This window comes from Chiloscyllium punctatum, chromosome 7 (assembly GCF_047496795.1).
Source record: "Chiloscyllium punctatum isolate Juve2018m chromosome 7, sChiPun1.3, whole genome shotgun sequence".
Lineage (NCBI taxonomy): Eukaryota > Metazoa > Chordata > Chondrichthyes > Orectolobiformes > Hemiscylliidae > Chiloscyllium > Chiloscyllium punctatum.
This window is the reverse complement of record NC_092745.1, coordinates 83502444-83514716: the sequence shown is the minus strand read 5'-3', so window position 1 is coordinate 83514716 and position 12273 is coordinate 83502444. Positions and strand designations below refer to the sequence as shown.

General features: G+C 40.1%; 1 protein-coding gene across 7 annotated transcripts in view; it reads right to left on the bottom strand.

Annotated features, from left to right (window-relative positions):
* fggy (FGGY carbohydrate kinase domain containing) overlaps positions 1 to 12273 on the bottom strand; it is a 364543-nt gene that overhangs the window by 98602 nt on the left and 253668 nt on the right. For all 7 annotated transcript variants that reach the window (XR_011961146.1, XM_072574221.1, XM_072574223.1 and 4 more), the window contains exon 11: positions 1328 to 1435. Coding sequence is in view for 6 of the 7 variants with exons in the window: in XM_072574221.1 (XP_072430322.1) it covers positions 1328 to 1435 (108 nt within the window). In the remaining variant the exon portion in view is untranslated. The remainder of the gene's footprint in view (positions 1 to 1327; positions 1436 to 12273) is intronic.

Sequence of the window (12273 nt, the reverse complement as noted above, 5' to 3'; positions counted from 1 at the left end):
GATGAAAAAATGGCAGAGTTTTTTCTGTTTCTTGACAATATTGCTTCATCGATTAACATAAAATGTGAATATGATATTGATACGATACTACCATCCCTAAATCAGAAGGTCATGAGCTCAAGACCAATATGGAATGCTGGACCGTCAAAGATACTTTCTTTCGATGAGAAATTAAACTACAGTTCTGCCCATTAATTTAGTGGACTTTAAAGATCATTTGATGTTATTGGAAGTTGGAGAATTATCTTGGCCAACATTCCTTCCCATTCAATGTTTATATGAAAGTGAGGAATGCAGGTACTGGAAATCAGAGTAGAAAGGTGTGGCACAGCAGGTCAGGCAGGAGCAGGTGAATTGATGTTTTGGGCATAAGCCTTTCATCATTCCTGAGGTGTTTTCCCAGGGCAATACTTTTCAACAATATTTATGTGGCTTTATTCAACTAAAATGGTTGCTACATTTGATTTTTTAAATGTGGTAATACAACCCAAGAAAGCATTATCAAATTAAATTTGACAGTGAGCCGCACACAGTTTTTAAAAATGTCTTAAAGGAAAAGAATGGTACAAAGGTAATTGACAAATGTTCCAGAGCACAAGCCCAGGCAACTAAAAACATGGCCACCACTGGTTGAGCAGCTAAAGTAGCAATATTTCAAATTAATTAAAATGCAAGCTTTTGTTTAACCCTTTTTAAATCTAATTGTCATACAATATATATAAACTCAGCTAAATATTTCAAACAATTACTTCAAATATGAATTAACGCGTTGCAAGCCAAATCTCCTAGGTATGTACATGAGGTAAGATATGCATTGCAATTAAAATATTATTGAAAAGGCAAATGTAAAAGCTGTGACATGGATAATGTTGTATTCATTTTGTTTGGATCATTTATCAAATTCACTGCATGCAAATAGACAAGAGCACTATCAAAAACTATGCCAACGTTTTCCTATCTTATACAAAAATGTTCCAAAAGATTAAAAGGTTAAATTTTCCAAGTTGCCCCATCAATTAGAATTTTGCCCGAATTCTGTGGTTTATGTTCCTGTTATTTTCTGTATTGATTTCTTCCACACTTTCCACCAAAGGAAAAAGTAATATAAATCACAAGTAATGGAGAACATGCCGTAATCAAATTTGAGCATGCGTAGTAATTCCAACCTCATGAACTGCGTCTTGATTCTGCCCTGGAATGTAACTTCCAGTGAAAACAGTTCCACATGATAAATACAACATAAAGCACCCTCGGTAGTTTCCCAAAATAAAGAATTTGACATTTTCTCACCAGACCTACTGATCATAATAATTTGGTCCTTCCTCACCAATTTCCCTGTAGCGCTCTGTCCACCTTCATTTAGCCAAAGGCTAGGTACCATCGCTGAGTAATAGGGTCCCCAAACACCTGGTACAAATATTGGATCTTTACTGATCTAGAGATAAAAAGTAAACAATTAAAAATAAATTACATTATCAAAAGTGCACCAATTAATAGGGCCACATCATGAAAACCTCAAAGCAATAAGAGTTGTTTAAGATTTAAGCTATTATTTTAGATTTGAAATGAAAATCACTTAATTTAATGCATTGTTGATGATATATTAGTGCTTATTTAAATTTCAGGGTTCAATTGAGAAACGATCTTTCCAAAAGAAATAACCTGGTTAACAATGTAATTATTTTGTGCCAAATATTTGGATAATTTAAAAAAAAATTCCCTACTGTCTCATTAAACATTACACAAACAATATGCTGCACCTTTAAACTCAAATCCAACATTAAATCCAATGTTATTCAAACATCATCCTGACAAGCTTATCAACATTAAATATCAGTTTATATGGTTTCATAACCTGAAGGTTGCTCTTCTGAAAGTCTAAATAAACTTCCAATGTTTTTTCCAATCAAAACACTCTGCAATGTAAGAGACTGTGTGTGCTTTTGCAATTTAACTTTACACCAACTTCCTCAAACAAGACAAAATATTTCTCAGTTTTGGCCTCAGTGAATTTAGCCACTGGGTGAATGTACCCAGCCAAGTCAAAATCTGAAGTTGGACTCCAGTTAATGTCTTAACTACCAGTTCTTCCTTTGTGATGTGAATTTTTTTTATGTCATGCCATGAAACAAGCACTGCAGAGATTTGGGTTCTTGTTGAGGCAGCTGTCTGGAAGTTTATTAACAACTGTGTACATTAGTATAACATCTCACACTTGCATTTACAAATATCTGGGTTATAGATATTTTAATCAACCTGCTCAAACATGTTATGGCACACCTCTCAAGTAGGTGGGACCTGAACCTGGGTCTTCTGAGATAAAAGCACTACCACAGTGCCACAATAATCCTCAGTCTCGGGTATACAGCTACTTAGATTATTATTACATTATACACATATTTGACTGGCTGACTAACAGACTGGCTGTTCATCTAATTAACTGCTAACTGACTGTCTGCTTGCTACATTAGAGAGAGTAAGACACTCTTATTCTAGGGTGTCACATGTTGTTATGTCACCTAGATGTCTTAAAGTTACAGTGCCTTTCTAACATCTCTGCAATAATACAACAGCACCTTTTCTCTCTTTGAAGAATAAGAAATATATCCTGGCAGTCATAGAGTCATAGAGATGTACAGCACAGAAACAGACCCTTTGGTCCAACTCATCCATGCTGACCAGATATCCCAACCCAATCTAGTCCTGCCTGCCAGCACCCGGCCCATACCTCTCCAAATCCTTCCTTTTCATATACCCATCTATATGCCTTTTAAATGTTGAAATCGAACTAGCCTCCACCACTTCCTGTGCAGCTCATTCCATACACGTAACACCCTCTGTGTGAAAAGGTTACCCTTAGGTCTTTTATATCTTTCCTCTCTCACCCTAAACCTATGCCCTCCAGTTCTGGACTCCCCCAGCCCAGGTAAACATACATACAGGTGCCCTTTAGTACATTATCTTTATACAGATGTTTGCTTTCCATCCTTATTATGCTGCTTCATGCTGTTTAAAAATACCAGTATACAAATGGTCTGTATTATAACTGAATGGGTCTCTTTTTTTATAGGCTTCACTCTTTTTCATTTCTCTCCTTGTTACTGTTTCAAATTAACTGCTTTCTTTCACTATAGGAAATAACTGGCAGTCTCTATATGCGGCATGCACACCAAAAAGTAATATAGTTCCTGTGTTTGCACATTTTCCAAAAAAAACAAAATGACAGAATAAATGGACTGTGAAAAAAAAGCCTTAATTACAAAAGACTTATTTTTTTCTCTGTCGCATTTTAAATGGTATTTCATTCTGGATTAGTTTCTCTGAATTAGAACTGACCTGGCACACTCATTATTGCCTATGAGAAAAAAATGGTCACACTGTGGCCTCTTAGAGAGAGAGCATTCACAACTCTTCCTCTGTTCTGCTTTCTTTGTTTTGGTGTATTTGTAGCCTTCAGTTTTGGTTATCAGATCTGAACATCAAGTTGAAGTTGGACGTAAAACGGGAAAATCTTAAGAAAGTAAGTGCTCACAATTGCCTCTGTTGTTATTTTTGTTCACCTTTCAGTACCAACCTACTGCTACTAGTCTTTCGTGCTCACCGACTGTCACCATCATCTAGTGTTCAATTGCTACTACCATGATGTGATGTGGTTTTCTATCAGTTTGCTCAGGTAACGGACCACAGAGATTCAGGTGTTTACTGAGATCGATCAATTATTAAAAACTATGTATACAAGTATGAAATTGAAAAATACCAGTGACAGCCTGGGTTATAGATTTTTTTCTAATCAATGTTCAGACATGTTTTGACACTTCTGGTCTGGCTGGAAGTTGAACTCAGGGCTTCAAGCTCAGAAGTAGGGACACTATCAGAGTGCTCCAAAAGCCCTAATAGACTGGGCTACATGCTTGCTTAGATTTCCATCATATAGCATCTATAGTTGACTGGCTATTATTTTTAATGTTCATCCATGGGATATCAGCATCATTGGCCAGGCCAACATTTGATGAAAATCCCTAATTGCCCTGGAGAAGATGGTAGTGAGTTGCCTTCTTAAACTGCTGCAGCCCTTGGGATGTCAGGGCTTCCACAATGCTGTTAGGAAATGGTTCCAGGATGTTGACCCAGTGACAGTTAAGGAACAGTGATCTGGAGGAAGGTATAGGTGGTCTGATTAGCAAGTTTGCAGATGACACTAAGATTGGTGGAGTAGGAGATAGTGAAGGGGACTGTCAGAGAATGCAGCAGAACATAGATAGATTGGACCGCTGGGCAGAAAATGGCAGATGAAGTTCAATTGGACAATTGCAATGTGATGCATTTTTGGAAGATCCGATTCAAGAGCGAACTATATGGTAAATGAAAAAGCCCTGGGGAAAATTGATGTACAGAGGGATCGGGGTGTTCAGGTCCACTGTACCCTGAAGGTGGCAATGCAAGTCAATAGAGTGACCTAGAAGGTATACAGCATGCTTTCCTTCATCAGACAGGGTAATGAATACAAGGGTTGGCAGGTCATGTTACTGATGTATAGGACTTTGGTTCAGCCACATTTGGAATACTGCATATATTTCTGGTTGCCACATTACCAAAAGGTTGTGGATGCTTTGGACAAGATGCAGAGGAGGTTCACCACGATGTTGCCTGGTATGGAGGGTGTTAGCTATAAAGAAGGGTTGTGTAGGTTAGGATTATTTTCATTAGAAAGATGGAGGTTGAGGGGGGAACCTGATTGAGGTCTACAAAATCATGAGAGGTGTAGACAGGGTGGAGAGCAAGAAACTTTTTCCCAGAGTAGGGACTCAATTACTAGGGGTCACAAGTTCAAGGTGAGAGGGGAAAGGTTTAAGGAAAATTTGCTTGGAAAGTTCTTTACACAGAGGGTGGTGGTGCCTGGATCACGTTGCCAGCAGAGGTGGTAGAGGCGGGCACGATAACATCATTTAAGATGTATTTAGACAGATACATGAATGGGCAGGGAGCAGAGGGATACAGATCCTTGGAAAATAGGTGACAGGTTTAGATAGAGGATCTGGATCGGCACAGGCTTGGAGGGCCAATGGGCCTGTTCCTGTGCTGTAATTTTCTTTGTTCTTTATTTTTGCTTCACAGAAATGACTATGATCAATCTGCAATAACCAATGACACGGTTAAGATTGTGTGTGGCCTGGATCTGTATCCCACACAGACAGTCACTGCATCCAGCAGTAGCTTACGCAGCTTGTGCTACTTCCTTCTTCCAGCAGCTGTCTCAACTATTCGATAAAGTAATCTGGTTCCTGTTCATATATTTTATATATGAATGCGTTAACTTTAAAAACAGGTACACTGTGCTGGTTAGTTTAGGATTATGTTTTGTCCCATTGCAATTTCAGATTTACCTTCAAAAAAGCAAAATATTGTGAATGCTAGAGATAGGAAATAAAAACAAAGTGCTAGAGAAACTCCAAAACTTCGAAGAACAGTCATATTGGACTTGAAATGTTAACTTTTCCTCTCTCCACAACTGCTGCCAGACTTGTTCAGTTTCATCAGAATGTTTTGTTTTTCTTTCAAGTTTACCTTCCCGTTTGGCCTTGCATGGTTCCAGGTTATTATATCTAATAGCCATCATATTCTCAGTCAGTGACATTTACATCCAGTAAAACATTTTGCAATCTATGCTGCCTTTGTTTTCTTTCAGGTCTGTCATTTATTTGTATTTCCAAACACATTTTAAAAATCTCTGTGAGGGATTAATTTTCTTTCATAAGTTCCCAAGTTTAATATGCTTGCATGCTTCATGCGGCATGTGCAAAACAATTGTGTTTAAGTGATAACTGGTCTCAAAGTGAAAGACTGTTGGAAACATTAACAAGGCACTTACATCATGAAATAGCAGACCTAACATACTGTGGTGAGATTAATTTGCTTCTGCTGCTCAAATGCAGCAATTTCTTGATACTCTTGGGCTTTTAATAAGGTCCCATATGATAAACTAGTTAAAAAATATCCATTGGAACCAGGAGAGTTTAGAACATTGTATAGTAAATTGGTTCAGTGGCAGGAAACAAAGGGCAAAAAGTTGTGAATGTTTCTGTGATTGGAAAGCTGTTATCAGTGGTGTTAGGTGCTGCTTCCTGCTTTTAATGGTATATATCAGTGACGTGGATTTAAATCTAAGAGGCATTATCAGGAAGTTTGCAGTCAATATAAAAAGTGGCTATGTGCTCGACAGTGAGGAGGATAGCGGTAGACAACATAGAAAAAAAAATCAATGGACTAGTCAGGTAAGCAGAGAAGTGGCAAATGGAATTCAACCTGAAGAAGTGTGAAGTGATGCATTCGGGGAGGCCAAGAAAGACAAAATGATATGCATTTAATAGCAGAAGGAGAAAGCAATTGAGATGTCTTGGATTACCTGTCCAGAGACCCTGAAAGTAGCGAGATTAAGTTTGGTTAAGAAGTCATTTGAGTATTTTCCTTTACTAGCCAAGGCAGAGAACTTAAGAGCAGCGTTATATTAACCTCTATAAAATATTATTTCGGCCAGATAAGTAAGTATTGGATGCAATTCTGGTCACAGAAGAATGTAATAGCATTAGAGATCATACAGGAGATTTATGGTCATGTTGCCAGCACTGCAATATTGTGGTTATGAGGTAAAATTAGGTAAGGTGGTATTGTTGTCCTTGGAACAGAGGTGGCTGAAAGGAGATTTGACTGAAATATACAATGCTTCAAGGGGTCCAGTTGAGGATCTCATCCCTTAGCAGAGAAGTCAGTGACTGGTGGGATTAGATTCAAAGAAGTTGACATGTCTGAGGGGAGATAAGGAAATATTTCTTATTCAGGAGGTAGCAGAGGCAGAAGTCTCAATTAAGATAAAAAGGGTTTCCATAGGCATCTGATAGCCTTCAAGGAAACAGACCAAGTACTGGAAAATAGAACTGGAGTCATAGTCATAGACTCACACACCACGAAAACAGACCCTTCAGTCCAACCAGACCATGCTGAACATTATCACAAACTAAACTAGTCCCACCTGCCTGCCCCATGCCCATATCCCTCCAAACCTTTCCTATTCATGTATCTATCCAAATGTCTTATAAATGTTGTAATTGTACCTGCATCTACCACTTTCTCAGGAAATTCATTCCACATGTGAACCACCCTCTAGATAAAAAAATTACCACTTACGTCTTTTTAAAATTTCTCTCCTTTCACCTTAAAAATGTGAAATCTTGAAATCCCCGATCCCAGGGAAAAAATAACTATCATTAACTCAATCTATACCTCTCCTTATTTTATAAACTTCTATCAGATTGCCTCTCAACCTCTTACGCTCCAATGAAACAAAGTCCTATCCTATCCAGCCTTTCATTATATCTCAAACCTTCCATACCTAGCAACACCAGAGTAAACTTCTTCTGGACCCTCTCCAGGGTCTTTCCTGTAACCAGGCGACCAGACTGAATACAGTATTCCAGAAGAGGCCTCACCAATGTCCTATACAACCTCAACATGACTTCCCAACTCCTACACTCAAAGGACTGAGCAATGAAGGCAAGTGTGCCAAACGCTGTTTTAACCACCCTACCTATATGTGACACAAACTTCAAAGAAGTATGTACCTGCACACCTAGATCTATCTGTTCTACACCACTACCTAAGGCCTTAGCATTAACTGTATAAGCCCTATCCTGTTTCTTGTACAAAAATACAATACCTCGCATTTATCCAGATTGAACTCCATCTGCCATTTCTCAACCATTGACCCAGTTGATCAAGATCCCTTTGTAATTTTAGAAAACCTTCTTCACTGTCCATTATACTACCAAGTTTGTCATCCACAAACTTACAAACCATGCCTTCTATATTCTCATCCAAATCATTTATATAAATGGCAAACAAAAAAGGATCCAGACCAATCCCTGTGGAACACATCTGATGATAGGCCTCCAGTCCGAAAAGCAACCCTCCACCACTACTCTCTGTCTCCTGCCATTGAGTCAATTATGTAACCGATTGGCAAGCTCACCCTAAATCCCATGTGACCTAACTTTACTAATCAGTCTATTGTACGGAACCTTGTCAAAGACTTTACTAAAATCCAAATAAACAATGTCAACTGCTCCGCCATCATTAATCTATCTGGTAAATTCCTCAAAAAACTCAAACAAATTTCTGAGACACAATTTTCCTCACACAAAACCATGCTGACTATCCTTAATCAATTTTTACTTCTCTAAATGTTAATAAATCCTATCTTTTATAATCAACTCCAACAATTCCCCACAATCAAAGTCAGCCTCATAGGTCTGTAGTTCCCTGGTTTCTCTGTACAACCTTTTTTAAACAAAGGTACAACATTAGCTACCCTCCAGTCATCAGGCACCTCACCTGTAGTTTTGGATATTGCAAATATTTCTGCACGGGGTCACGTAATTTTGTCTTTTACTTCACAAAACATTCTGGGATACATTAAATCAGGTCCCAGGGATTTGTCTACCTTTTTATTCTCTAAGACCTCCTGAAATTCCTCTTCTGTATTGTGAACCGTTTTCAAAACATCAAAGTTTATTTCTCTCCATTTTCAAGACTCCATTTCTTTCTCCATAGTAAGAACTGATATGAAATATTAATTTAGTATCTCTCCCATTTCCTGGGGTTCAACACAAAGATGACCTCCTTGAATTTTAAGAGGCCCTACCCTCTCTCTAGTTACTCTCTTGTTCTTAATGTTTTTGTAGAATCTCTTTGGATTATCCTTAACCTTATCTGCCAGTGCTCTCTCATATCCTCTGTTTGCCTTCCTGATTTCTCTCTTAAGAATGCCCCGACACTCTTTATGTTGATTAAGAGATTCAATTGAACCAAGGTGACTATACCTAAAATAATTCTCTCTTTTTCTTGATTAGGATTTCAACTTCTTTATTCATCCATTGTTCCTTAATCTTAACAGCCATACCCTTCACTCAAACAAGAACAAAATGCCTGTAAACTCTCATCACCACACTCTTTAACTAGATGAGATTGCTCATTTTTTGGCCAGTTTAGATAGACAAAGGCTTCTTTCCGTGCTATAGATTCTTATACATTTTCTTAATATGCGAAGCAGTTGAGGAGGAGTAATATATAGGGACAAGCGGAGAGTGCAGGGGAGTGAAAATATGTAGATTCTTCCTTGGGATATATAGCACAAACATTATGGGTTGAATGGTTTCTAACAATTCTATGATTCTGCAGGGAGGTTGACTACAAGGTCTAGCTTGTTTGCAATGCAAATAGTGGTGTGATACAAATCATCCAGAAATATACGCTGATTTGCAAGTCACCCGATTTATAAGTGCTATATCATGTGTATTAGTGATATAAACTCAACACCACTTTTGAAACTTTTTTTTCTTATACACATAGAAAGTCTGCATTGCTGACTTGTCCACCATTAAGTGTCTATCCCTAATTACCCTTAGAAGCCGAGCTGCCTTCTGGAACCACTGTTCTCCATTTGAGGTAGGGAGACCCACAAGGCCATTAGGGAGGGAATTCCAGGATTTTGACCCAGTGACATGGAAGGAATAGTGTTTTATTTCTAAGTTAGGATAGTGCACACTTGGAGAGGAATTTGTAAGTGATGATGTTCCCATCTTGTCTTTCTTGATGGCAGTGATTGATGAGTTTAGCATGTGCTGGTTAAGAAGCCTTGGTGAATTTCTGCAGTGCATCTTGTAAATAATACTCTCTAGTGTCACTGAGAATTGGTGGTGGAGTGAGTGAATATTTGTAGGTGTGGTGCCAATGAAGTCTGCTGTTTTGCTCTGCATGAACAAACTCTGTGTTTGTATCCCTTAGTTACGTCAAGGCCTGCAGAGGACCAAGTATTTCCACTGCTGTGTTACTCATAAAGATAAAGAAATTAAAGAGGCTCTTACTCAAAAATATAACATTGTGATTCTCAACATGAAATAAGAATCTAAATTAATTCATCTTCAGTTATGAATCATGTATGATGATCATGGTAAAAATGGACTATCAATATTCAACTTTAATTATATAAAACTTGCATCCCTGAGATTTTTTATGGCTTTTAAATGCGCACTGCTGTAATCATCAAACAAGCTCAAGCAATCCACATCATATACATAAAATCCACCACCACAGGCAGCATGGTGGATCAGTGGTTAGCACTGCTGCCTCACAGTGCCAGGAACCCGGGTTTGATTCCTGCCTTGGGCGACTGTCTGTGTGGAATTTGCACAGTCTCCCCGTATCTGCGTGGGTTTCCTTCAGATACTTCGGATTCCTCACACAATCCAAAGATGTGCAGGGCAGGTGAATTGGCCATGCTAAATTGCCCATAGTGTTAGGTTCATTAGTCAGGGGTAAATATAGGGTCAGGGAATGGGTCTGGATGTACTGTTCTTCGGAGGATTGGTGTGGACTTGTTCGGCCATATGGCCTGTTTCCATACTGTAGGGAATCTAATCTAAATTACTATTTCACTCAATAACTACTGAAACTCAATGAAGTGTTAAGAAACTTGCATGATAACTCACATATTGGGGATGAAAGGTTACCTTTGGAAAGTTCAGTTTGATATGTTTTTTCTTGTAGACGGGTTAGCAAGGTGAGATCACAGGGAACACAAAGAAAACTAGCCATTCGCATACAGAACTGGCTTGAAAGTAGAAGTCAGAGGGTGGTTGTGGAGGGTTGCTTTTCAGACTGGAGGCCTATGACTAGTGTTGTGCCACAAAGATTGTTGTTGGGTCCACTGTTCTTAATATTTATATAAATGATTTGGATATGAACATAGGAGGTATAGTTAGTAAGTTTGCAGATAACACCAAAATTGGAGGTGTAGTAACTCAGAATGCAATGGGACCTTGATCAGATGGGTCAATGCTTAATGGTAAGGTCCTGGGGAGTGTTGCTAAACAAAGAGATCTTGGAGTGCAGGTGCAGAGGTCCTTGAAAGTGGAGTAGTTAGGATAGTAAAGAAGGCGTTTTGTATGATTGCCTTTACTGATCAGGGCATTCCACCCTGACCTTAAATTTACCTGGACCATCTCTGACACCTCCCTCCCCTTCCTGGACCTCTCCATCTCCATTAATGACGACCAACTTGACACTGACATTTTTTACAAACCCACCGACTCCCACAGCTACCTGGATTACACATCTTCCCACCCTACCTCTTGCAAAAATGCCATCCTGTGTTCCCAATTCCTCCGCCTCCGCCATATCTGCTCCCAGGAGAACCAGTTCCACCACAAAACACACCAGATGGCCTCCATCTTTAGAGACCGCAATTTCCCTTCCCACATGGTTAAAGATGCCCTCCAACGCATCTCGTCTACATCCCACACCTCCGCCCTCAGACCCCACCCCTCCAACCGTAACAAGGACAGAATGGCCTTGGTGCTCACCTTCCACCCTACCAACCTTCGCATAAACCAAATCATCCACCGACATTTCCGCCACCTCCAAACAGACCCCACCACCAGGGATATATTTCCCTCCCCACCCCTTTCTGTCTTCCGCAAAGACTGTTCCCTCCTTGACTACCTGGTCAGGTCCACGCCCCCTTACAACCCACCCTCCCATCCTGGCACTTTCCCCTGCCACCGCAGGAACTGTAAAACCTGCGCCCACACCTCCTCCCTCACCTCTATCCAAGGCCCTAAAGGAGCCTCCACATCCAAAGTTTTACTTGCACATCCACTAATATCATTTATTGTATCTGTTGCTCCCGATGCGGTCTCCTCTACATTGGGGAGACTGGGCGCCTCCTAGCAGAGCGCTTTAGGGAACATCTTCAGGACACCCGCACCAATCAACCACACTGCCCCGTAGCCCAACATTTCAACTCCCCCTCCTACTCTGCCGAGGACATGGAGGTCCTGGGCCTCCTTCACCGCCGCTCCCTCACCACCAGACGCCTGGAGGAAGAACACCTCATCTTCCGCCTCGGAACACTTCAACCCCAGGGCATCAATGTGGACTTCAACAGTTTCCTCATTTCCCCTTCCCTCACCTCACCCTAGTTCCAAACTTCCAGCTCAGCACTGTCCCCATGACTTGTCCGGACTTGTCCTACCTGCCTATCTCCTTTTCCACCTATCCACTCCACCCTCTACTCCTGACCTATCATCTTCATCCCCTCCCCCACTCACCCATTGTACTCTATGCTACTTTCTCCCCACCCCGACCCTCCTCTAGCTTATCTCTCCACGCTTCAGGCTCACTGCCTTTATTCCTGATGAAGGGCTTTTGCCCGAAACGTCG